General features: G+C 41.1%; 1 protein-coding gene, 1 long non-coding RNA gene and 2 other non-coding genes across 4 annotated transcripts in view; 3 read left to right on the top strand and 1 right to left on the bottom strand.

The window, feature by feature from the left end:
* The first annotated feature begins 5,465 nt into the window (after positions 1-5,465).
* On the top strand, positions 5,466-5,539 carry trnat-agu (transfer RNA threonine (anticodon AGU)). The gene has a single exon. It is a non-coding gene; the product is annotated as a tRNA-Thr (tRNA).
* Positions 5,540-5,777: 238 nt separating this feature from the next.
* On the bottom strand, positions 5,778-5,859 carry trnas-uga (transfer RNA serine (anticodon UGA)). The gene has a single exon. It is a non-coding gene; the product is annotated as a tRNA-Ser (tRNA).
* A 10,064-nt stretch (positions 5,860-15,923) lies between these two features.
* LOC147336482 (uncharacterized) lies at positions 15,924-16,390 on the top strand. Its single transcript, XR_015128283.1, has 3 exons — positions 15,924-16,001; positions 16,092-16,170; positions 16,285-16,390. It is a non-coding gene; the product is annotated as an uncharacterized LOC147336482 (long non-coding RNA).
* A 9-nt stretch (positions 16,391-16,399) lies between these two features.
* Positions 16,400-25,651, top strand: part of zanl (zonadhesin, like) — a 103,692-nt gene continuing 94,440 nt past the window's right edge. Inside the window, exons 1-7 of the mRNA XM_086286196.1 lie at positions 16,400-16,521; positions 16,628-16,821; positions 17,678-17,819; positions 22,413-22,657; positions 24,679-24,827; positions 25,295-25,423; positions 25,510-25,648. Coding sequence (XP_086142322.1) covers positions 16,687-16,821; positions 17,678-17,819; positions 22,413-22,657; positions 24,679-24,827; positions 25,295-25,423; positions 25,510-25,648 — 939 coding nt within the window. The 5' untranslated portion in view covers positions 16,400-16,521; positions 16,628-16,686. The remainder of the gene's footprint in view (positions 16,522-16,627; positions 16,822-17,677; positions 17,820-22,412; positions 22,658-24,678; positions 24,828-25,294; positions 25,424-25,509; positions 25,649-25,651) is intronic.

Genomic DNA, 25,651 nt, shown 5'->3' with positions numbered 1-25,651 from the left:
TTCTAAATGTATTCTCTATGAAATAAGCAGAGAGGGGGCCAATCACATTTATACTGAAATTTACTAACATGGTTATCATACAAAACACTAGAGTAATGTGACAGTTACTTTTAGTGTATTGACTATCATGTTGAGCTGTATACGACACGGCTCTCAGCCATCCTACCAAAATGAGATAAAACTGAGGCACAGTTATCATATTCATATCCAGCAGTATTCCTCAATTATTTTAACATTTTACTGATATACAGGGACCAAGCCTACAAAAACAACAGAAAGTAATTTTGTTACATAAGTTCCTGCTGTATGTATGATGAAACAGTTTTATATAATCCCTGAAAGTGCAAAGCAGTCAATGAGAGACAGAAGAAATGGAAAACTCAAGTGTTTGTGGTTAGGTGAGTAAATGGGTGTGATTGTGGTGAACAGATAGAAGATCGCTTATGTTCAGAAAACGGGAATTTCCATCCATGAAATGTATTCGCTACTTCATATTCCACAATCAACTGTTTATTATATTCTAACAAAGTTGATGCGATTTGGATTGAAAGCAACTCCACGTAAAATCACAATGGGATCAGTGGATAGTGAAGCGCGTGGTGTACAGTCATCCCAACTCTCTGCAGAATCAAACGACAGTTAGTCTGCTGTCTGCGGCAGGGGAGCAAACTTCCGGCGGCATGCGAGAATGTGTGACTTATTAGTGACCCGTCAGTAAGTGCGAGCTTCACCGGCCTGCTGACAAACCATGCAGGCAGGGGCGGGGCTTTGTGTTTATGGACACCAATCACACGCAAAGACAGACTAGGATCATACCATTACGTGAAACAAGGAAGGGGGAGGGGGCAGACATTCCAAAGACACCAAGTTAGTGGTACAGGCCGGGTACACAGAGGAGATGAGCATCTGGCTGCATTTCAGTGCGATTGGAGACCGCAAAGCAGAATGCAGAATTTATAAACTTAGGAGCTGGATAAAGTTTTGGAGGATGAAAGGTTTCACATTTCTCCTTAAACCTCATGCTCTTCTCCCTAGCAGTAGTAAATGAATTAAAAAAAAATGATGTAGCACTTATCTATCTATACTATTAGGCGAGTTATGTAAACTGCTTTGAGTGCTCAGATAGATATAAGAAGGTGAAGGAAAACTAAGCACGAGAAACAAATAACTGTCAAAGCAGGCAACTTCTAAATATCTCGTGTTGCCACATGTATTTCCACGTGTGGGACTAATAAAGGTTATCTTATCTTATCTTATCTTATTGCCTTCCAGTAAGTTTTAATAACCTGACAGTCCCAGAAAATATAATAGTCTGCATTTGTGTTTCCACATCACAGTCATAGTGAGATTTTTGGTATGTTGTAATAAAGTAACTTATCAGGCTTTTCCAACCAAACTCCCTCCAGCTCACACAGCGTCTTTGAATGGCAGAGATGTAGAAATGTGTGCATGTAGCACAGAGTCATGGTTCACTGAGTCTCAATGAGTCTCACAGGCCGGAATGTGCTTGAAGACTTTTACAATTCTTAACTTGTTTGATCAGCTGCTCACCACAAACGAGCACACATTTGACTTTTAACAGTTTATCCCACATTCATACTACGTGAAGTCATCAAGCAATAAACAGGAAATGACAAGAATTTGTTTTTACTTTCTAATGTCCAAGTTTGTTTTGTTTTCCAACTACAGGTTAAAAAAAAAACAAAAAACTGGAGTGTCGGGGCAATGAGCAGGACAATACAGGACTGTTAATTAAGACACTTTATTAACAAACATTAGCTTACAAGGCTCGCTGTCACGATGCTGTCCTAGTTAAAGAGCAGCTCAGTAAAATATTTAAACAACCATTTTGACCAGCCACTTGGGGAGGGAACCTACACGGGGGAGTGCCCAAGGGTGCCACCAATTACTCACCCGTGCAGTCTCTCTGCAACTTAAACTCCTATTAAAAGCATGATTAAAGTACAACAGTTAACACTAAAACACCATAAAACACAAAGAACCAGTCTATGCCAGTCAACACAACCACAACAAAGCAACAACAAGGCTACAACAAGACAGCAGCAGAGCGTAGGCCTGTAACAAGAGAAAGAAAGCAGTGATCCAGGGCCCACCCTGCTATAAGCCAAATTCCAGACAATCTATAACAGTGGTCCCCAACCTCCCAGGCATCGGACCGGTACCGGTCCGTGAGTCGTTTGGTACCGGGCCGCGAGAGTTGAGGCTCAGGTGTGAAATGTATAGTTTTCAGGGTTTTTATCGGTTTTCAGCATTATTTTGTTATCTTTTTATCGTTTACTCGGTTTTCCTTGGTCTTTTCACTGTGTTATGAATAAATTTTCTGTTTTTCGGTACCGGTACTAGTTTTATTTTGTTGTATTTATCCGCGACACCTTAAAGGCCGGTCCGTGCAAACCAGCTTCTGGTTAACAGCTAAGGGAAGGGTGACTGTTCATGCTGCAATCAGACACCATGCGTGAACCTAACACCTCCTATCAAGTCTAACCCACTCATACCTGTTATTAATCTCTGTCTCTCTTCCACAGCATGTCTTTGTCCTGTCTTCCTTCTCTCACCCCAACCGGTGGCAGCAGATGGCCCGCCCCTCCCTGAGCCTGGTTCTGTTGGAGGTTTCTTCCTGTTAAAAGGGAGTTTTTCCTTCCCACTGTCACCAGTGTGCTTGCTCATAGGGGGTCACATGATTGTTGGGTTTTTCTCTGTATGTATTATTGTAGGGTCTACCAAATTGCCTTGAGGTGACTGTTGTTGGGATTTGGTGCTGTATAAATAAAACTGAATTGAAAAAAATGACTTCTCGTAGCCTCTTATAGTGTGAGATGCTTAGGTCAAAGATATATCCAAACAGAGATATAGCCTGACTGCTCTTGAATACTGGAATATTGTGGAGTACTGTACATGTGTACCAGCAGATAAAAAGTTTCCTCTACCTGTAGTGACTAAATCCATTATTTTGACACTGTGGTTTCTAATTGTTTGGTAGTAGTTTTAACGTTCACTCAATCAAAGTTCACCATGCCGATCTTTGTTTCCATTCATATTCATGAGTCATTTATTTCATTTGCATTGTCTGGTTTTCTTGCCATTTCCATTTATAAAACGCAACAGGTAACTTGATTAAGCACAGGAGAAAACCATTTCTCATCAGCAACACCTGAACAGAATTACCCATGACCTTAAATAACCCTGTACCCGCTTCTGCCATAACCAGTACATAAAATGAAAAACAACCCTCTAGTGGTGATAAAGATAGGGAAACACTACCTCTGTGTGAACCTCTTTGCTCCACTGTTTGACAGTCAAAAGAGGCACGATCCCAAAGGTGTCAGACTGCTTACCCATAAAATGTTTTAGAGTCCATCACTCATGGGTTAAACAGAAAGAAAAACCTAAAAATGGCTAACCATGCACTGTTACAAAGGTTGTTATATGTCAGTATAATCATAAAAAGCAGTTTGTAGAATTACCCATAATGGTAATATATGTCCATATTTTTTTCTAGACATTTACCGTATTTTGTTCCTCAGGAGCCCTGGAAGCTGAAGGCTCTGCCTTCCATTCAACTTTTCCAACTTTGTTTTATTGATTTCAACCATGACATACAAAGTCAGCAACAGCAAAGTCCATTTTGATTTCAGAACAATTGTATGTCCATTACACCCTCCCAAATTCTCCCCCTTCCAGGTCCACCCTAGACAAGACACCGCAGAGATCCAGTCTCTGCACATAAAAAATACCTCAAGACCCATACACATAACAAGCATAACAAAAAAAGAAAAAACCCACCAACAACAAAACGAAAGGAAAAAACCCCCAAAAGAGAACAAAACAAAAGCTTTATAACGTAGCCTCACTCAGTTCACTTCAGTCTCAGGAAGTACAGTAATGGTGACAACCAGTAAAAGAAATGATTTCCAGGTTTTGTTAAATTTCCTAATAGAACTTCCATTCAACTTTTAAATACCCTTTGAGCCACAAGTAAACCAGCAGTCTTTGTCAAAGGGTGTGACACTGGCGACATGTTTTACCATCAAGGACAAAATTGCTGTACTCAAAGAGACCTTGTCTAATCTTGTCCTTGTCTAATCAACGCGATAACACTGATATGGCCGTTGTTAGCAAAAGTTAAAGTGCCACCTAGTGGCAACTGGAAATGTCACGTTTGAATTTTTAATGCACTGCTCCTCACATGTTGATCCCATCCACCTGAAATCTAGTGTGGGTACATATCAGACGCTTCATTGTGAAAATTGTGAGATTTCACTGAAAGGCATGCCGAGTTACCAGGGAGCAGGAAGTAGCTTTAGAGGGGCTTGGAAAGCTCAAAAACTCATGAATCTTAGCATACTCCTCTAATGTGCAGCTTTCCACTTCTGTAGCTGTTATTAGAGCACGAATCTTAACAGTGATTTTTGCACATCAGGTCATCTTGCATATTAAGCTCATGGCTCCTTTGCATTTTGTTTTCTTTCTGTCAACCCTTAACCTATCCGGCATTTGTGTGTGGCAGCAAAGAGAAATGCTTTTTCTTCTTGTACATATGACAATAAACGCTTTGAATATTGAATCTAAAGACCTTGATTATGCTAAACCGAGAAGCTTTTGGGGTTTCGTGAAACGGCGTGGTCATGACAGCATGCCGAGTTTCGATCATTCACCATGAAGCATGAAATGCTGTAGCTCATTGACTAGCCTCTATCAAGCTTGACAGGCATGGTGACAGTCCCACCCCGAACAGATTGATATGCTATTTGTCAGCAGTAGTTAGAGTGCCACCTAGTGGGAAAAGAAAATATGCAAATAGGTATAATTATCAATCTTAATGAAAATTTACTTTGCAGTTCCACACACGATATGCATCAGTGTGACATTTTGGTCAATTGTTATCCTCCATTGCCACCTAGTGGGCTTAGAAGGTGCTCAGCAGGGCTCGACCGCATCGGGGTGCAGCTCTCGCATGGCTGCCTGCAGTGCCCCACTTGATTACTTGCTGTTTCTCCCCGATGCTACTAAATAACAATATATTAAGTTTATATTAACTTGTAATACATTTCATTATGATATTGTGACTAATATAGACAACTTTTAAATAAATATTTTCTTTTCATATCAGGCGTGTATAGCCCTTCCATCCATTTTCTTCCATGTATCCTAACTAATGGTTGAAAACTCATTTAAAGCCGATCTTCAGCGAATTCAAGTTCTAGTTAGCTCTCTCCAGAAGTCGGTGACCAGGTTAGCGCCCCATCTCCGTACATCCCTGGCTCAGTTTGAATACGTCTTTATCATAAGTCCTCCTCATGTTTACTAGAGTTCCTCTTGACTCAGCGCTATATTAAGGATTGACACATGTTTGGGTCCGGCCGGTCTTCACAAAGTTTCGTTTTAAAAATTTTCCGGGTAAGTCTACATCTTTAACGCAAAAATAGCACGGCTGCGGAGTAGGTGGCGCCGTGGCTTAGTTGGTTAAAGCGCCTGTCTAGTAAACAGGAGATCCTGGGTTCGAATCCCAGCGGTGCCTTTTTATGGAAACACATAATTTACTGCCAATTGTTAGAATAATTGTGAAGTACTTTTAATATCCGTATAACATAGACTATCGGACTGACATTTAATCAATGACTCAAATGGGCTCATAGTCTTTTTTCGTTTTAGATAGCGTAATATTTTTATTTCATAGATAACCATCTTTAGATTCCAAGAATAGAGTCAGTAAATTTACATTTTTCTATGAATAAAAGTAGTGAAAGGAAAGCACACGCTGCGAGCAGGGTTCGAACCTGCGCGGGAAGATCCCATTGGATTTCAAGTCCAACGCCTTAACCACTCGGCCATCGCAGCTAAGCCACTACATGGTGGGTATTGTTTTGATAAGTGAGTAAGTCGTATAAGTCGAATAAGTGGGAAAAAAGTGGGCATGTGTTTTGTTTTTCCTTTTCCAGAATTCTGAGAAAAATGTCAGAAGACTTTAGTATCACACATTAATCTCAGAATTCTGACTTTAATCTCAGAATTCTGGAAAAGAAAAAAAAAAGATGTGCCCACCCTCACTAGTTATGTTTCTGATTGAGGCAGTATCACTTATAATGGAGATGTCAGGAATAGACACGGTTGTGGCACTGATTCACTCTTTAGCACTATGGTCACCCCGGTGTGTTGGCCAGAACACCACTTAAGGCCAAGTTGTCCCAGAGTATAGAAGAAGGAGCTTGAAGTTTGGTTTGAGGCACTTTATTCTCAAAGCTCAGTTCCTGTGGCTGTAATCACACGGGTGTGTGTGTGATTTTTTATCATTCACGCACACATCACATCCCACAGGAATCAGTGCATCCCCACCGGACTAACACCGCTCGTCCGACACTAAAACTGCCCACCTTACTAACTGGATGATGTCACCAGACGGTGGGCTGGCTCAAACTGACAGAAGAAGAAGGATTTTCTCCTTCCAAATTGAGTTAAAACTGAGGTTATTGTACTCTGCCGTAGATGTGCCTTAAAAATGTGAAAGCTTAACTTTATCTTATCTTATATCTCAGAAATGTGGTATGAAACCAGATACTTGTCTTCCAGTAACATTGAGAGGAATCGAGGAGTTGTTATTGACTAGAATATGTCCTTCAAACCACAGATTAAAAAAAAATTCTGTGTAGTGTTTTGAAAAAAGTTTTTTAAAACTGCAATTTGAGTGTAAAGCAGGACTTGTGCTTGTAGTTTAGCAGGATTGGTTCTGGGGGTTGGTGGATCAGTTACATGTTGTAGTCATTGTGTCTGAAGTACAAGTAATTGTGTGTAAACAATTGGGGGAAACTGTAACAGGCTGTACTAAAAACTCCCTGAAAAGCCTTCAGTTAATCCAAAATGCTGCAGCAAGAGTCCCGACAGGGACTAGAAAGAGAGAGCAGATTTCTCCTGTATTGGCTTCCCTTTGTTGGCTTCCTGTTAAATCCAGAACCAAATTTAAAATCGTTCTTCTCACACACGAGGTCTTGAATAGCCCCATCTTATCTTAAAGGCCTCATATAGAGCACTTTGCACTCCATCCACATGTCAAAGGAAAAGTGTTTCATTGTTGCTACCCTACTGTATGTGTTGTTAATTTCATTTACACATAAGCAGCTGAAACTGATTAACAACCCTGTCTGCTACTTCACTGACCAGACCAAGAACCCAGAACTTGAACTGACTTGATGCCATACTGTCATTACAAAGTGTTGCTTTAATCTTTTGAGCAGTATAGTATCTAAAACTTGTCACTTGTTTAAGACCGACAGGCAATTATTCATTGTCACATCTACACTTACAGCTTATTTAGAATAACCACCTAACCAAAGAAGCATATAGATCACGCTCCACAGAAAGGGCACAGCTACTTTAGAACAGAATATTTCTGCATTCAGGCGACTCACAACCACAGCACCCAGATCTCATGTGAAACACTTGGTTCTTACTTGGTGTAAAAAAAACTTAACTCCAGGTTGCAGTGTGTGATTTTAAACCACACCCCTGAGAAACACACTATGGTCACAATGGCAACCAACACAAAGGTCCTTACTTTGAAGGACTTCACTCACGTCTCAGTATCTTTATTGGACTAGAACTTTCATGCACACCCATAGCTGATTCATGTTGATGATTTTATATTTTAATGATTCAAGCTAAGCCACCATCCACAGATCATCTGTGTTTAAAGGTTATTTTTCTATATGATGCGTTCACAAGTAAACATAGAAGCTTGTCCGTTGATTTTAAAAAGATCTCATTTGAAAACGACCTACAGAGCTATTATTAAATTAGGTTTATATGCTGTCCAGTACAATGGATGCAATGCTTTACTTGTAAGATTCACTGCAAGGTAGAAAACTTATGTAACACTTTTTAGGGCATAGTGTGATAGCTCTGCATTCATCAAACCAGCAGGAAACTCAAGTCAGAGCTGAATCAGTTTAAAACAAGGATGTTACCTCAATTTTAACATTTTATACCTAATTCGGAATTATTATTATAATGTTGCTGCTGAGCATGTTTGCTATTTGTTTCATTTAATTTATCTTATTTCATAATTTATTCAAGAAATATCAGGAAAATGTTTTGTCTATGTGGGTCATAAAAGCCCAAACCCATTTTCACTGTCAGGAAAACGATGGGAGAGTCCCTGTTGAAACTTTAACAGGAACTTTCTTCCGTGTGTAAAAGGACAGTGACACCTGTATCACCTTGGGTTCTTATGGGTTTAGAACTAAGGAAACAAGGAAGTAGTCCGGGGACCAAGATATAAGAAAAGATAAAGATAATGTTCTGGACATTAACATAGTGCAGTAATATGAGAGAGAATCAGCTGCATCTACGATGACATTCAAGCTCCTGTATCATTTTGTGCATCGTCCTGTATCTTTATTGTTTAATCTCTTCTGTCCAATTCTTGTCATTGACATGAAATATGAGAGCTAGTATTCTGAATTGTTGAGATAAAGTCATTGCTAAGTTGATTGTTTCTGGGTGTGGCCATCATATTTTATTTTATACGTGTTTTATTACAAATTTCTCTTTGGTTTTTCCCTACTCTCAGATCTCTGATATGATACCACACAAATTCTCAAAAAAGATGATTAGATGATTCTTCATATCAGAAATGTCATTTAGGTTGTCATCTAATGTTGTGTCCACTCTTAATAATTTTAAGTGGAGCATGGGATTCAATTTTCCATAACTAAAACCAGCAGAACTTCGAGACTTATTTATGCAATCATGCCAAAGGACTGTTTTTCTAGAGCTTTTAAAGTGAAGGGCCACCACCGCTACCTATAAACCTTTGCAAAAACTTAATGAGCTTAATTGTGAAAGCAGAAAGAGTGTCTGTCTTCAAATCTGAACTGAGATGAGATGATGATGAGATGAGAGCCTTTATTTGTCAGTTGCAGGTCTTTTACCCACAACCGAGATGACAGACCTTGCCGACCATACATACAATACACAAACATCACATTGGGGAGACGGGTCAGGCTAGGTAGCGAGGAAAAAAACATTGAAATGTGTAACACTGAAGGATAATAGAGGAATGCACAGGTATCAACACACCATAGCACAATAAACACAGACAGCAACATGGGAAAGAGTTCCAGTGTGTACATCTGATCTGGGGCCGCTGCAATCTTCGACTGCGCCTCCAACTGACCCGATGTCCACATCAGAGGGGAGGTAAGCGTTGGAGGTGGCGTTGGATCCGGGGTAGGGAGGGTGATGCGTCAGTGAGTGCTTATCAGTATCAGTATATGTATGTGTGTGCGTGTCCATAGTTCAGCTGAGACAGTGTCCTTCGCCCTGCCAGGCTAAGTAAACAGTCTTCCAGCCAACCCAGGTGGCCTTGCATGGAATGGGAAGGAACAGACTCAACACAGTCGTTATCAGGGTGTTGATGTTCAGCTCCGGTCTTGCAGCTGGCGCCGAGAGGGTATCCGCATAAGTGATGGTATTTTTTACCTTAGTGCGAACAGCTCATATGAATTTCAAAGCAGTTCTACAGTCCAACACTGGTCTCTCAATCTCCCGTTGGAGAGCCGCGAGCTTCGCCATACTTGCGTTCTGTGATGTTGTCATTTCTTGTGCTCAAGGAGCCGATTTCTGAGAACTCACGGCAGTGTGCCTCCCCGAGATGTCATCCAATTTTGCGCCCAGAGATGTTATTCCGAGCGAGCCCTTCCGAGATGTATCCAGTCTGCAGTCAGAGGTCTTATTCTGAGTATTCACAGCAGCCGTAGTCTCTCCAAGATCTTATCCGTGCTGCGCTCAATGAGCCCATTTTGAGAAACTCACGCCTCTCCCATCGTTTCAATCCCAGCGGGCAGCCTTGTGGGGGTTTGAACAGCCAGTTCCGCTTCCTTAATTCTTCGATAAGTCAGGGCCAAGCCAGCTCCGATCAGCCAGAACCCTGTTACCATGGTTCCGAATAGGTAGCACTCAGGCTCACCCCAGCCCAAACTTCTCGTTGAGAAAGGGGTGTCAATTGCAATCCATAATTCCTCTTTTAGGTTTTAGAGAACAGACTGTGAGAGAATGTAAGCAGGGAAGATAAGGGAGAGGAGAAAAAGTGTGTCCGCCAAAGAAGAAAAGCTGGGAGCTTGTTTCACAGAAGGCGTCTGAAAACTGAAGGTTTTGCTTCCTTATCTACTTTTAAATACCTGAGGAGCAACAAGTAATTCTGAAATCTGAGAGAGAAGTGCTCTTTTGTTTCTTTAAGAGTTCTTTAAGATATGATGATAATACATGCATGAACTAGTTTTTCAGTGTCACTCTGAGACAGGGTCGTTCTAGTTTTTCTGGTGTGAAACATTTCTAAGATACCTGAATGTAGAAGTAGTGTGTACTGTTCATGCTGATGCACAGATATAAAATGTAGGTATATCAGATAAAGAAAAGGAATAGGAAATGCTGATGTGAGGTTTCGTATTTGCTGCAGTATGAGCTGTCCTCACAACATGATTCCTTGAAGCTTACTGGTTGAGAGTCCATGCAGTAGTCGGTCCACATCGTGTTAACGGTCCATCCGTAAGTTGGTGGTAAAGAAGAACAAATATGTGAACGCAAGTGGCCTTCCTAGAATCACTGTCAATATACATTACAAGCTAAAAAGGTGTGTCCCTCTGATCAAAGTTTCATGTTTATTACACAATAAGCTTGATAATTTCTTAAGTTCTTTTTTATAATATGATGTTTGAGGAACATCCCCACCCTGCTCGTGAACTCCTGAGGTCAAAAGGCACACATGCACACACGTATCCAGTCACGCCTAACGGGACCACACCCTCTCCCTATCATTCACAGTTACTCATTTACTCATTTTGATACACAATATACAGCAGTTCAGCATCCACACCACCTACTCAATTTATCCATCCTGGTTTCCACCCAGCATGCCCCTGACTCATCCCCAGCCTATAAAAAGTCCTGTACTCTGTGTCTCTGTCTTCTTGCACTGGTATCTCAAAGTTAGCCATGGAAATATTAAAGTTTTTAATTTTCTTATTGTGGATGTGTGATTCCAGAGCAGGACAGTTACAGTACAGGTGAGTTCTTAATGCATAACAACTATATAATCAGTTAAGTTGCTAATTATTCATATAGCTGGATCCTTCTAATAAGTTATGACTTTATCGAGCAAGAACGCGTCGTTTCTTTTCTGGTTGTTCTCAATAGCTGCCTTCTTTAATAATTGCTTTAAGTGATCAGTAAGCCTAGAAAAGCACTATGCCACTATGACTCTTATGTATAAAAATGTAAGGCTTAAATCACAAATATATGTCATTATTAGACCTTTTTTTTTGTTAAGAATTGGGAATTTATTTAGTTATTTATTTCTACCTTTAACTTGACTTTCAGTTTCTTTGGATAACTAGGCCTTCTTTGGAATATGGAATGAGTAAAGTGCTTCTTAAATGGACAAAACGACGAGTTTCCTACTTCACAAATGACTGTCACGGCCCATCCATGTTCATGTGCTCATGTGTTTTTTGTAATTTGGCGAATTGTATCGCAGTAGTTGCACTTAATTAATTAACTCTAATGATGTAAGCCACCACATGAATAACAGAGACACAGAGAATTCTGTTTGAAGCACATTTACTTTATGCACTTTGGCCTGTCTTCCACCATCAATGTGTTCCTTGGAGAGTCTTTTTTCTTCTTTTCAATGTCCTGCGCAGTTTTAACCAGACTCTAACCTGCATCTTTCTCTTGTTTGCAGTGCGCAGAATGAGCAGACAGAAGATGGTATGTTGGTTTTTTTTATCATCTACGACATGTTCAAGACATATAAAGTGCACTTATGGGTAACATACTATCACAGAGATGTGACATTACTGCAACGCTGTATCCAACACAGTCCCTGTGTTGGATTTGAACCTTAACTCTTTACAGCTCCTTATCTTAAGTAATGATAATAATGTCCGGCCTAAACGTACAGAAAAATAAACAGTTGTCTCTCATTGTCGAATCAGTTTAATGTCTGTTACTGGGATGTTAACTGTCAGTAACGATTAGGCATAGCTTGAAACCTGACACTAATAAACAGATGCTTGTTTGCATTTAAACACTTGAACTACTCTATCATAGAGAATTCTTCATGAACATGTTTGGCCTTGTGTTCCGTCTGTAATGTGTTTCTACAGCCGTAGTGGTGACTTCATGCGACTTTAACCAAGACAGTGGCCCATTCTGCGATTTCATCCAGGATAGCACAGACAGCAGTGACTGGACCCGGCACAGAGGTCCAACTCCCACAACTGACACTGGTCCCAGTGGAGACTACCCTGATGGAGGTTTGCATGCTTTATTAAAAACACGTTTATTGCGTACTATTGTCGTGATTGTACTGAATGGGATTAATTAAGAGTTCGAGGGTGTAAACAAATAAACATGTTTCGTCTGTGTCCTTCTTTCTGCAGAGGGATACTACATCTATCACGAGGGGGACAATGTGTCTAATGGACAGAAAGCTCGCTTGCTGAGCCCCCCCATCACCTCATCAGCCTCTGAGATCTGTGTTCAGTTCAACTACTACATGTACGGGATTGACAATACCAATAATTTGAGAATTCTGGCAAAATTACCCAGTAGTGAGGCAGAGGTGTGGAAGAGGACTGGAATCCAGAGTCCAAACTGGTTGAACGGCTCTGTTACCGTATCGAAAGCGAGCAGCCAGAGCATTACCGTGAGTGTTACCAGATCACTTTAACAACTTTAAACAGCATCAACAGTAGCAACAGGAGCTTGGGACTTTAGCTATGAAGTGAAGTCATTCAGACACTAAACTCTCATCAGACATTAGTAAGTGACATTAATAAGGTGAAGGAAGCTGCTTTAAACAGCTTTGCAAATATAGAAATCCTTCTGTATTATTATCCTCTAATTTTATTAAGGAACTAATTTAAAGTTTCATTTTGTCGCTGATAATTGAGAACAATTTTTCTACATGCCAAATGAATACACGCAATAAGCAATATTTAGCATTACAAAACAGATAGTCAAAGGTAATAATAGTCAACACACGTAAAGATTATTTTACAGCTGCTTTTATGTCTTTGTAATTGCAACAACAGCTGTAAAACAACCATTCAAAATGCTGAACGAGACAAGAACAGACAGATATGTGCTGAGGCCCATGATAACGCTCTGCTCTTTAAAACATGTTCATAAAGTTTCGGACTGTCACACCCTCAACAGTATTCTGAAGGAGTTGCTTAACGTCTAGTGTATCATATTTGATACATACAGTTTTTGGCACTTCCACATCATCAGTGTGAATTTTCCCCCTGAAAAACCTAAATAAATTGCACAATACCTTTTTAGCAATAAAAAAAAACAGATAAGCAAATACAAATTAAATGTCATATACAGAAATTGAAATGTGATTTATTTTTTAAAAACTTAAACAAAAGGAGGTTAAATAAACACTATTTTCAAAGAATTACAATTTTCTGGCAATGATTTCATGATTCAGGCTTTAAAGGGTTAAAGTAACAGCTGTGCTGTTTCTTACATTTTTTGCACAGTGCTTATCATGTAACAGCTTACCCAGTGCTGTTCAGAACCACACTGTCTGTTATACGCTTCACTTTTGGTGAAGTGAAAGCTCAGGAGGAGGAATTTGAAACGAGTCAGGAAACTCAATAATTAAAGATTGTTTGCAGGTTATTATGTAAAATCAATATATAACACACACAGTGTGTTCTAGCAGACACTTCTGGTCATGTATGTGTGTCGGTTACATCGCAGTATTTAACAACATGAAATCAAAGTACTTACATGCAGGACTAAGGTCGTAGCTTTATGGTCTGAACTATGATACCTTTGTGTCTCATTAGTCTGATACTTCTTCACCTTTTCTAAGAATCCTTTGGTGCCTCTTCTGTCTGTCACACTTCTCATCTCTCACCTCTTTCTTCTCTTGTTCATAAGAGGCCAAATCCTTAAAAACGTTTTGTTTTCATGACTAAATGAAAAAGCTTCAAATATTTAAGAGTCCAGCCACTACCACATGTCAAAGACATGTCCTGTAACCAGTTTTTACTGTCTCAGTTTCTTTATTTTTGAAACACATCCTTATGAGTACATTAAAGTGTAACGGCAGAATGCTGCTGGAATGACACACAGCGGCGGCTTTCTCTGTGTGTCTATTTCTGGAGGAGTGGAATGATTCTTATCATCTTTCACATTTTATTGTTTGGCCAACTCGTCCACTTTGTCACGTGTAGACATGATTTTCTGCTTCCTAAAAGTTAGCTGTAAAAATATTTTCAGGGCCCAAACATCAATGTGCTGAAAAACTGATGAAGCACACAAAGTTATTCATCACTGACACTTGTACTGTTTATGTTGAGGTTGAGCTGACATGAAAACTTTTTGTTCACTTGCCCGCCAGACTTTTATTGGGCAACTAATCTCACTTGCAAATGTTTCCTTCCATCTCTAAAAGCATCAGAGCAATTGTCATTTTGATCAGAAAATGATGTTTAGATAAACTGACTATAGCTTTAAAAATTACTGTTAAAATATGATTGTTATTTATTATAAATTAATTAAAATTACTAGCAAATGGTGCAGATGGCCCCGCCCCTCCCTGAGCCTGGTTCTGCCGGAGGTTAAAAGGGAGTTTTTCCTTCCCACTGTCACCAAAAGTGCTTGCTCATAGGGGTCATATGATTGTTGGGTTTTTCTCTGAATGTATTATTGTAGCCTTACAATATAAAAGCGCCTTGAGGCGACTGTTGTTGTGATTTGGCGCTGTATAAATAAACTGAATTGAATTGAATTGGATTACTTGGGTATCTGGAATAAAAGAAAATAAACCCTTAAGTCTTTTACACCCCCCCAGTTTGTTTCTGCTCCTACCGCTTAGATGGAAATCAAGGCTTTATTGAAGAAAAACTCTTTCTTTAAGTTACTGTGTATATTATGTATATAAATCTCTAGCTTTTTTTGTGTAGGGTGATATTTTCTTTGCATGTCTACAGATCGTCTTTGAGGCTCAGAGAGGCTTATCTTCTTCTTGTGATTCAGCTTTGGACAACATCGTCATCACTGAAGGAGCATGTCCCTGTGAGTTCACACACACACACACACACACACACACACACACACACACACACACACACACACACACACACACACACACAATCACATTTTGAGCTGATATATAAATGTTTTGTTCACAGCTTGTATTTTTGGCTGTGATTTTGACACTTCCGGTGACCTCTGTGGATGGACAACTCAAACTGAGGATCCCAATATGTTTGGCTTCAGTCAGTGGACAGGAGGAACTGAAACTGAAGGCACTGGACCTGATGGTGACTTTTCAAAACCTGGTTGTAAGTGATTTTTCTTTGTGAGGTCTAAATGGAAGTGAATGTTTTACCAAGACTGGCTCTATTTTCCTCTTGCAATATTTGCAAAACATAGAACGCTGCTTTCTGGCCTGATTAAGCACTAACTGACACTATTGTGGTACTGACAATAAATCAGAAATATAATAACAATTCTACTAATAATTTACAATTATTACTACTAGTAGTAGTAATATTATTTGCATTGTTATTATTATGCTTTTAACCCTTACACATGTAGTTGGATCCTATCTGTTGTTGGATTCCTCCGAGGCTATACCTGGAGTCAGTGCTCAGATCACAAGTCCTTTAACAACTCCCTCCTCCTCTGCATGTCTCGAGCTTACCTTCCATTACTACCTGTATGGCACTAGTACTACTATGCAGATCAGTGTCCACACGATCACCACAGGTAAAAGAAAAAAAGGGTGCACTATCATAATAGAAGAATGTTTGACCAAAAGCTAGAAAAGAGGAAAATCATTTTTTGAATTGTTTTTCTCTTTACCAGATGAAACCCTCGGACCTGCTCTCTTCACTGTAACGGGGAACCAGGGACAAGGCTGGAAGCCGGCAAACGTCCGCTTTCTGGGAAATAATGCTATTAAGGTAAATAGTAGAACACCACAAGTCTCTTTATGTGTGTATTCCTGTGTGTGCACAGGCTTCACATCATATGCACATTTATATGCATTTCAGTTTGCAATTGTGGGTACCTATGGAGAAACGCCTCAGACAGATATTGCTATCGATGCTGTTTGTATCATGACCTGCACAGGTGAGAGATCAACCCAAGACGTTTAATTTGCCTTCTTGCACATTCAGAACCTTCAGAAATATGGATCAGTTGTGTCGGTGTTTACATGAGAAACTATATCTGTTTCATTTATAGGTCAGCCTGTTACACCCAAACCACCAACTGCTGCTCCAACTACACCTAAAACAACAACACCCAAACCACCAACTGCTGCTCCAACTACACCTAAAACAACAACACCCAAACCACCAACTCCTGAACAAACTACACCTAAAACAACAACACCCAAACCACCAACTCCTGAACAAACTACACCTAAAACAACAACACCCAAACCACCAACTCCTGAACAAACTACATCTAAACCACCAAGTAAGACTTGTTTTATCAGATATTTCCATTAATACTTCATTCCAGAAGTCCAGAAGTTCTTTCATTCATGCTCCTTTTTATTTTCCATCTTATTCTTTCTATCCAGACCCCTGTCCTCCTAACGCAGAGTATATAGAGTGCGGTCCAGCTTGTATACCCACCTGTATGGAACCCTCCACCAATTGCTCCGGCTCCTGTATCAGTGGCTGCTTCTGCAAACCAGGCTTTGTTTTTAAGGGACGGCGTTGCATACCACTGGAGAGTTGTGGCTGTTTAGACGATGAGAATAACTATTATGAGGTCAGATGTCCTATTTACATATACTACATAAATTCCCGGTCAGTAAACACAGATATACAGTCAACCTCTGCCTATTCAGTATTTGTTGATTTTTCTGTGGAATGTAACTCTAAATTATTGGCAGAAAATTTGCCTATTTGTGGATTTTTTGATAAAGCATATCTAAAATATTCATTAGTTATTTTCATCAGGGTGATTTCATGTTTGAACTATTAAAACAGGCAGTTATAAGCGTTTTTAGAGGGCGTTCTTAAGTATTCCCAGAGTGATTGTGGTCCCTAACCACAATCGGGGGTCGACTGTAGTAACAAAATAGCAAGCATAAGTTGTATTTCAGGTCCCTCTTCTGTGAAACCAGCCCTCAGTTTAGATTTGACTCTCTGCTTTTAGGATTATGCTTACAATTTTTTGATAAAGCTCATACTTAGGGTAGAAGCAGGTGACCCTAAAATAGTTAGTTATACTGCAATAGGTCAAGGCTACTAAGGCGTTCGTATGATAGACTGAATGTCTCTTCTTTGCTTAACTCTTTTCACTTTTTGTGTTTATTTATAAAACACTTTTCATCTCATCATTACTTATCTGGCTGTGTTCCATAGTGTGTCTTTTTTCTTATTTGCCTTTATTTCTCTTTTTCTCAACTCCAACCAGTCACAGCGGATGGCTACTCCTCACTGTGCCTGGTTTGGCAGGGATTTCTTCCTGTCAAAAGGGAGTTTTTCCTTCTGACTGTTGTGAGAAATAAAATAAATCTAGAGGCCACTACTGTTGTTAAATAACTAAAAATGGAATGAATTGAATAATATGTAATTATACACCACGCTTTCTTAGTTTTGATTGTGTTAATTCTTTTCAGCCTGGTGAGATCGTATTTGGAGATGGCTGCTCAAAGCTGTGTCGCTGTGCAGGGAACTACACTTTGGAATGTGTTGATAACTCCTGTGACCCCACTGAAGAGTGTCGGGAAGTTAATGGTGTAGCAGGCTGTTATCCTAAAGGTAATAATGTTTGGCAACAAAAAATTTGTCTTGAAACTACAACATGCATCTTAAAATGTGTAATTTTAATAGATGAATATGCAATGGATGGTCTAGTCACATCTAAAGAGAAAAATATTTTAAAGTAGTCACGTCCACAACTACCACTCCACTGTTCAAAGATTGTTGATATAATACTCCAGAGGTTGATTCTGTTCATCTGGACGTAGCGTTTTTGTGGGAGAAATGTTTTGTCACTCATCCAAGTGACTTCTTCAGTCTCAGCTGACTGCAGGTTTCTCCAATCTCATAAACAGTACATTTGCATAATGACTGAAACCAGCCCGCAGAAGGAACAATGGGCTGGGAGGTCAGTTCCTTAATCTAAGGAGCCTGGAAAGAAAAAGCATCTGGACTTCTTTAAGTTGCTTGAAGACATTTCACCTCTCATCTGAGAAGCTTCTTCAGTTATAGCGTCAAATGGTGGAGAGTCCCAGATTTAAACCCTGTGGGAGTAACCCCACTGAGAGGGCCAAAGGACCCCTAATGATCCTCTAAATAATCGCATGTCAGATGGCCCAGGATGTGAGTGGGCGTTGAGGCGTCTGGGAAGGAAAAACAAAACTGGATTATAGATGGCAGACAGTTGGTGTCGTAAACCACCGCTTCTGTTCAAAGATGGTCGCTCACAGTGGACAAATGGCTTATTTTATTCCTCTTTCAAACCATCTGTCTTCTCTGTCCAAAATGTGAACATTGGCATCCTCGAAAGAGTGACCTTTGTCCTTTAGACGCAGTTGGACAGCCGAGTCTTGTCCTGTGGAGGTGGCTTTTCTATGTTGTGCCATACGTTTGTGAAGTGGCTGTTTGGTCTCTCCAATGTAGAGGTCTGGGCATTCCTCGCTACACTGTACAGCATACACCACATTGTTAAGTTTGTGTTTAGGAGTTTTGTCTTTAGGATGAACCAGTTTTGGTCTGAGTGTGTTGCTGGGTCTGAAAGAAGCTTCTCAGATGAGAGGTGAAATGTCTGTAAGCAACTTAAAGAAGTCCAGACGCTTTTCTTTCCAAGCTCCTTAGACTACGATGACCTGGATGACTGAGAACCTTCACAGTTAGTTCCTTGATCTTAATTATGCAAATTCTCATGACCATTGATCAACAACCACTGATCAATAACCATGAGTCCCATTCACAGAGAGTTGGGGAATGGCTGCAATCACAGCATGTAAGATGGTGACAGATGTACCCTTAGGCCCCCTCCTCGATTCAGAGATGGTCTTTCCCTTTTCACGTAAATTTTCACGTTCCTCCCTGTCCAGGATGTTACATCCTCATCATTGAAAGAGTGTCACTGGCCTGTAGGTGTAAATAGACTGCAGAGTCCTGGCCTGACGAGGTGGCTCTTCTGTGTTGTAGCCAGAGGTTGTTTGGTTTCCCTGATGTATAAATCCTGACAATCCTACTGGCACTTAACAGCGTACACTATGTTACTCTATTTGTGTCGGGGGACCCGATCCTTGGGGTGGACCCATTTTTGGCGCAGCGTGTTTTGGGGTTTAAAAGCCACAGAGACCCGGTGTTTAGAAAAAATGCATCTAGACTGCTTCGATACTCCTGACATACTCCTGACATGTACGGGATAGCTATAGGTCACTATATAGTCAGCGGTTGTCCTTCTCTCCTGGAGCTTTCTTTAGGTGGCTTTTCTTTAGGTGGTAGTAGGAGGACGCAATGTGCAGACACTCAGAGGCGGAACGTAAACTGAAAAGGGTAACAAAACTAGGAATACAAAATACACTTACACAGATAGAAAACGCAGCTAGATAAGGGTAGATCGCAACGCAGACACAGAGAAACACAGGGCTTAAATACACGGAGGGAGGAATCAGGGAATGGGTAATAGGAGGGAAACACAGCTGAGGAAAACCAGGCCTAACGAGACAAAGGAAGCACAACCAGATGCATTTACATGGACTTTCAAAGTAACACAGGAAACATAACACAGACTGAACTTACAGACACAGACTCATAGGCAAGCACTACAGAGGGAACAGAGACGTGGAACCAGGGCAGACACAGACACTGACTGGACACGGGGATATAGCAGGCAGGGGAGACAGCAACTAAGGTTTACACAGAGACATAAACCATAAGACAGAACTCTAACAAAGAAAACAAAGACTAGAAATGATAAATAATATAATAAACTCAAAACCTTGGGTCAACGACCCAGGCATCCTAACATAGGCAGCCGTTGTCCTTCTCTCCTGGATCGGCTGGAGCTTTCTTTTGGCGCCTTACCAGCTTTGACAAAAGTCCAGCTGGGATAATCACATTTACTCAGGGCCTTCTTGATGTGATGTTCTTCTGCCTCCCTGGCCGCTGTGTCTGTGGGGATGGTGTTCGCTCTGTGTTGTAGCGTCCTGATTAGGGATGGGTATCATTTAGGTTTTATCCGATACCGGTGCCAAACCAGTACTTCTGAAACGGTGCCGGTGCTTAAACGGTGCTCGAACCAGTGCTTAAAGAATGGAGAACAAAATCTTTGTCCAAAAACCTCTCATGTTTTTATTTTTTGCAGTCTCTTTTTTTCTGCAAAATGATAACCAAGTTAGCCTTTTCTGTTGATACAACATGAAGGGAGTATCTGCCATCAAACAAGAAGACGGCCGCATGTAACACCGACAGTGTTTGCTAGTTCACCTTATGTGCATTAATTTAATAATGTGGTTAGCCTACTCAACGTGAATTACATACGAACAACAGTAAGCTACTCACCCAGAGAAGAATGGCTGCTGCCGCCACCATCATCATTTTTGCTACACTGGCAGGGCTAGGGCCAGGACTCTCCTCTTCGGGGATGTTGCTAACTCCGGGTCAATAACAGGCACCACATCCGCAGTAAATGTGCTTGGTGCGAGGTCTTGCAGCAAGCTATCAAATACAGTGCATTTCTCAGCTTTTAAAAAAACGCTATGCATCGCCAAGTGTTTCATCAGATTCAAGGTGTTACCTCCTTTGCACAGTATCACCTCAAAGCACTTGTTGCAGGCTGCTGAGTTTGCATCTTTTGCTGTGAAGTACAGCCAGACTTTTGACCGCTTCGCCTTGGGCATCCTCGGAAACGTAAAATGATTGGCTAGAATCTAAAGTGTATCACAGCTCAGGAAAAAAAAGCACCGAAATAAAGCACCGAAATGTGCGCTGCTTTTCGGTCTGGTTATCAGAATCAGAATCAGAATCAGAATACTTTATTGATCCCTGGGGGAAATTATTTTTTGTTACAGTGCTCCATTTTAAACCAACATTAAGACAAGACAGACAATACACTAACTAAGAATAGTACAATATATACATATATATACATACATACATACATAAGTCACTCATAAATAAATAGTTGGAAAAGAAACATGTGTAGTTGTAGCAGCAAACAGTGTGTTAAGTGGATGCGTTGTACAGGGAGATGGCCACAGGTAGGAATGATTTCCTGTGTCGTTCAGTGGTGCTTTTTGGTAATCTCAGTCTCTCACTGAACGTGCTCCTGTGACTGACCAGCATGTCATGGAGTGGGTGGGAGGTGTTATCCAACATTGTCTTTATCTTGGACAGCATCCGCCTCTCCGACACCACCTTGAGGGAGTCCAGCTCCATCCCCACAACATTGCTGGCCTTACGGATTAGTTTATTAAGTCTGTTGGCATCTGCGACCCTCAGCCTGCTCCCCCAGCATGCAACAGCATAGAGGATCGCACTGGCCACAACAGACTCATAGAAAATCCTGAGCATTTTCTGGCAGATGTTGAAGGACCTCAGTCGCCTCAAAAAATAGAGACGACTCTGGCCCTTCCTGTAAAGTGCTGTGGTGTTTGCAGCCCAGTCCAGTTTATTGTCAATGTGTACTCCAAGGTATTTATAGTCCTCCACAATGTCAACACTGACCCCCTGAATTGAAACAGGGGTCAAGTGTTTATGTCATACCGTTTATGTCAGAACCCATCCCTAATTGGGAGTGGACCTAAGGGGGCCGTGGACCCCCTAATGTTCCTCTCCATTATCACATGAGCCACGGTTAGAAAACAGGTGTGGGTCACAATCAGCACAGGTTTCGGGTGAATCCATTGTGAGACCTAGCCTCAACCTATCATGTGACTTACTGAGGTGAAATGACCCAGTATGTGAATGGGTGTTAAGGCGTCTGGGAAGGATCTCAAAACTGCATTATAGATGGCAGACAGTCGGTGTCGTAAACCTGTCCCTCTGTTGAAAGATGGTCATTCACAGTGGACAAATGGCTTATTTTATTCCTCTTTCAAACCATCTGTCTTCTCTGTCCAAAATGTGGACATTGGCATCCTCTTAGGGACACTCCCAATAGGGCTTAAAAGTCTGTGACTGTCCACCAGTTGCTCTTAGAACTGAAGAAGCTGAAGAGGTGAAATGTCTTAAAGAAAAGTCCAGACACTTTTCTTTCCAAGGTTCTTAGACTACGATGACCTGGATGGCTGAGAACCTTCACGGAAAAATCTGCCTTAAATTCTTGATTACATCAATACATTACATTCGTATCAAAATGCCAATATACCATTTATCTCTTGTTATTTTCTTTAGGTACATCCACGTGCGTTGCATCTGGCGATCCACACTACACCAGCTTTGACAAACGCAAATATGACTTCATGGGCAACTGCAGCTATCTGATGTCTAGTCCATGCAATGACACAACTGTGCCCTACTTTGAGGTCCATACTGACAATGAAAACCGGTATAACAGGCCGACCATCTCCTATGTGAATGCCGTACATGTATACGCACAGATGATAAAGATCTCCATTCTCAAAGGTGGCACTGTGCAGGTAAGAAATAAGAGAAGGAAGGAAAACAAATCACGCTATCACGTTATCAGGCACTACTGCATTACAAACAAACATCATTCTGTGGTACAAATCACTGCACATGCTCAGGAACACTTCTGAAAACCACTGCAATTGACCATGGAAAGAAACTTGCACTTACACTTACCACTTTGCACATGTTCAGGAGTTGAGTGATCACATTTGTTGATCACTCAACTGGCACTGGTTTCGCTAGCTACCAGTGCTAGCTAGCGAAACCTGGCTAGCACTGGTAGCTAGCCAGGTTTCGCTAGCTACCTGGTTTCGCTAGCCAGGTTTCGCTAGCTACCAGTGCCATCGGAATGACAATAGTTCAATAGTCTGATCTTGATCCTAACATTCAGGGACGTCGAGTTCCAAATAGGTTAGAGATAGGTCCTTCTCTCACCCCAACCAGTCGCAGCAGATGGCCGCCCCTCCCTGAGCCTGGTTCTGCCGCAGGTTTCTTCCTGTTAAAAGTCGCCTTTGTCGCCAAAGTGCTTGCTCATAGGGGGGTCATATGATTGTTGGGTTTGTTCTCTGTATGCATTATTATAGGGTCTACCTTCAAATATAAAGCACCTTGAGGTTACTGTTGTTGTGATTTGGCACTATATAAATAAAATTGAATTAAATTGAGTAGAACTGGAAACATCGGAAGACTTCGGCAGCCTTCCCTACTCTGAAGTCGCATCCTTGTCTGATGCCAGTATTAATCTTGAAGAAATCCATTGAGAAATCGTCTCTCCGGACGCAGCAGCAGGAGTTGGAGTAGAGACCACAAAAGGCATCTACAAACTTGCTGGGGGACTTCATATTGAAGTTAGATAGCCCTTAGAGTCAGCCGGTGGACGCTGTCAAAAGCCGTCTCAAAGTCGATGAAATTAATAGAAATCTTCTTTTGGTATTACGATGTTTGTTCAATGATCATGCGGAGGGTGAATATTTGGTTGACTCAGGACTGGCCACTCCGAAAGCCAGTCTGCTCTTCTCCCAGTCGTTCGCCCACTGCACATCGTAGCAAACTCAAAAGAATGAGGAAAAACACTTTCCCGGGTACCAACAGCAATGTGATGCCCTGCCAGTTGTTACAGTCGCCCAAATCACCTTCCTTCCGAAGTTTGATGATGATGACTGTAATTGAGCATTTCAGGGAGGATCTCGTCCAGGCCAGCAGCCTTTCCACTCTTGAGGAATCGGATCGCTTTCTTGACTTCGGCGTGTGTTTGACTCAACGTTGGTCTTGCTCAGCTAGGGTGAGCGGGACTCGTCCATTTTTCTCTTGGATTTGGACGCAGCAGCCACCGCGAGCCCCAGTTAGATCTCGTACAATGCGACATAAGGTTCAGGTATCGTTCGGCTGCTTCTTGGGCTTCCATGCCTTTGGTTTCGATCCACTCTCACTTGTGACACCGGCAGCTGCATTTGACCTGTCCGACAAGGTCTTAGTATGCGGCCGTGGCCCTCTTATGCTGCTCTGCAGGAGCATGCGGGTCAAAGGCCAGCTGGTCCTGAACCAACTTCACCAAACAACTTTGAACTAGAAGGCTTTTGACAGCGTCCACCAGTTGGGGACTGGCAACGGTGGAGTTGATGTAAAGAAAACAAACATATAATAAGATCCAGAAAGGCTTCCATACCACATCACCAAAAACAACTACACCCAAACCAAGAACTCCTGGGCCAACTACACCCAGACCCAAACAAACAATTCAAGGACCGGTTGTGATTTTGTTGTGTTAATGTAACACAGCTATAAATGTGCCCATGTGCCAATTGTTATTGAAATGGGTTAGAGTGGAATCAAGTTGAAAATAATCAATTATTATGTTGTTCTTCTTTTTTTTTTATGTCATAATCTGTTGCTCAGCCATCATTGGCATGATGAGGGAACGTTTCTTTTTAGTTACGGTTAGTAATGTTGTGACATGGGTAATTCGAAAATGAAAATGTTGGCTAATAATTGACCAGATTTGATGTACTGCGCCTATTTCCCCATACAGGTTAATGGGACCAATGTCAATCTGCCACTGTCCCCGGCCCCTGGTATTTCTGTGTTCAAGTCAGGAAAACACTACACTGTCTCCATGAACTTTGGTGTGACGGTTCGCTATGATGGAAACTCCTTCATGGACATTAAAGTAATCGAAGAGTGAGTGAAGACCAAATTCATGGTTTCCTTATAAAGTGGTGTTTTAATCACAAGTTCACCAGTCCAGAAATCTACATCCATACTGATACAACTAAAACTATAACACATATTCATATACTGAACATGAATCCTTTATCTGTAAGGAGTAGTAAGGTGATGAAGGCAGAGATTAATGACACAGCTAGGATATTTTATTTAAACAATTTAGCAGGGGCAACACAAACAGCTCCCTCAAAATTTCAAGATAAAATCACACAAAACTTCTAATTTCCTGACTAGTTAATTCTATGCTGATGCTATCAAACGCATCAAATGTACATGTCTGATCTTTTAGTCTTACTAATGTGTGGGGTTTAGTCTACTGCTGAAAAGAAACTTGGCTGGAATTAAAACACGTTGTAGTTCTGGCTGACTTGTTAGTCTTTCTTGCATAAGACTCTAACACAATCATTTTCTGCAACCTGCAGCTATCAGAACAAGCTGTGTGGCCTGTGTGGCAACTATGATGGAGATACCAAAGATGACTTCCGCAAACCAGATGGAAGCTTAGCTGAAAATGCCAATGACTTTGGACACAGTTGGAACATGAATCCAGAGTGAGTATTGCAGAGATGCAAGTGTAAAGAAACATTTACCATTGACAAAAGACAAATGTTCTTAAGATGATGGTCTGTCTTGACAGATGTAATGAGAAACCCAACACTACCATCCCTGGGTGCAATGAAGAAGAACAGGAACTGTATGAAAGCTCTGGATATTGTGGCATTCTGCTGGACAAAAATGGACCTTTTGCTGTGTGCCATCCCAAAGTCAACCCCAATGTA

Source organism: Aulonocara sp. 'chitande type north' Nkhata Bay, linkage group LG3, assembly GCF_057382095.1.
Source record: "Aulonocara sp. 'chitande type north' Nkhata Bay isolate Kocher_YH1m ecotype deep benthic linkage group LG3, A_spYH_male_GT1.1, whole genome shotgun sequence".
Taxonomy (NCBI): Eukaryota; Metazoa; Chordata; class Actinopteri; order Cichliformes; family Cichlidae; genus Aulonocara; species Aulonocara sp. 'chitande type north' Nkhata Bay.
The sequence above is the reverse complement of the archived record's forward strand: the minus strand, read 5'-3'. Positions and strand labels throughout refer to the sequence as shown.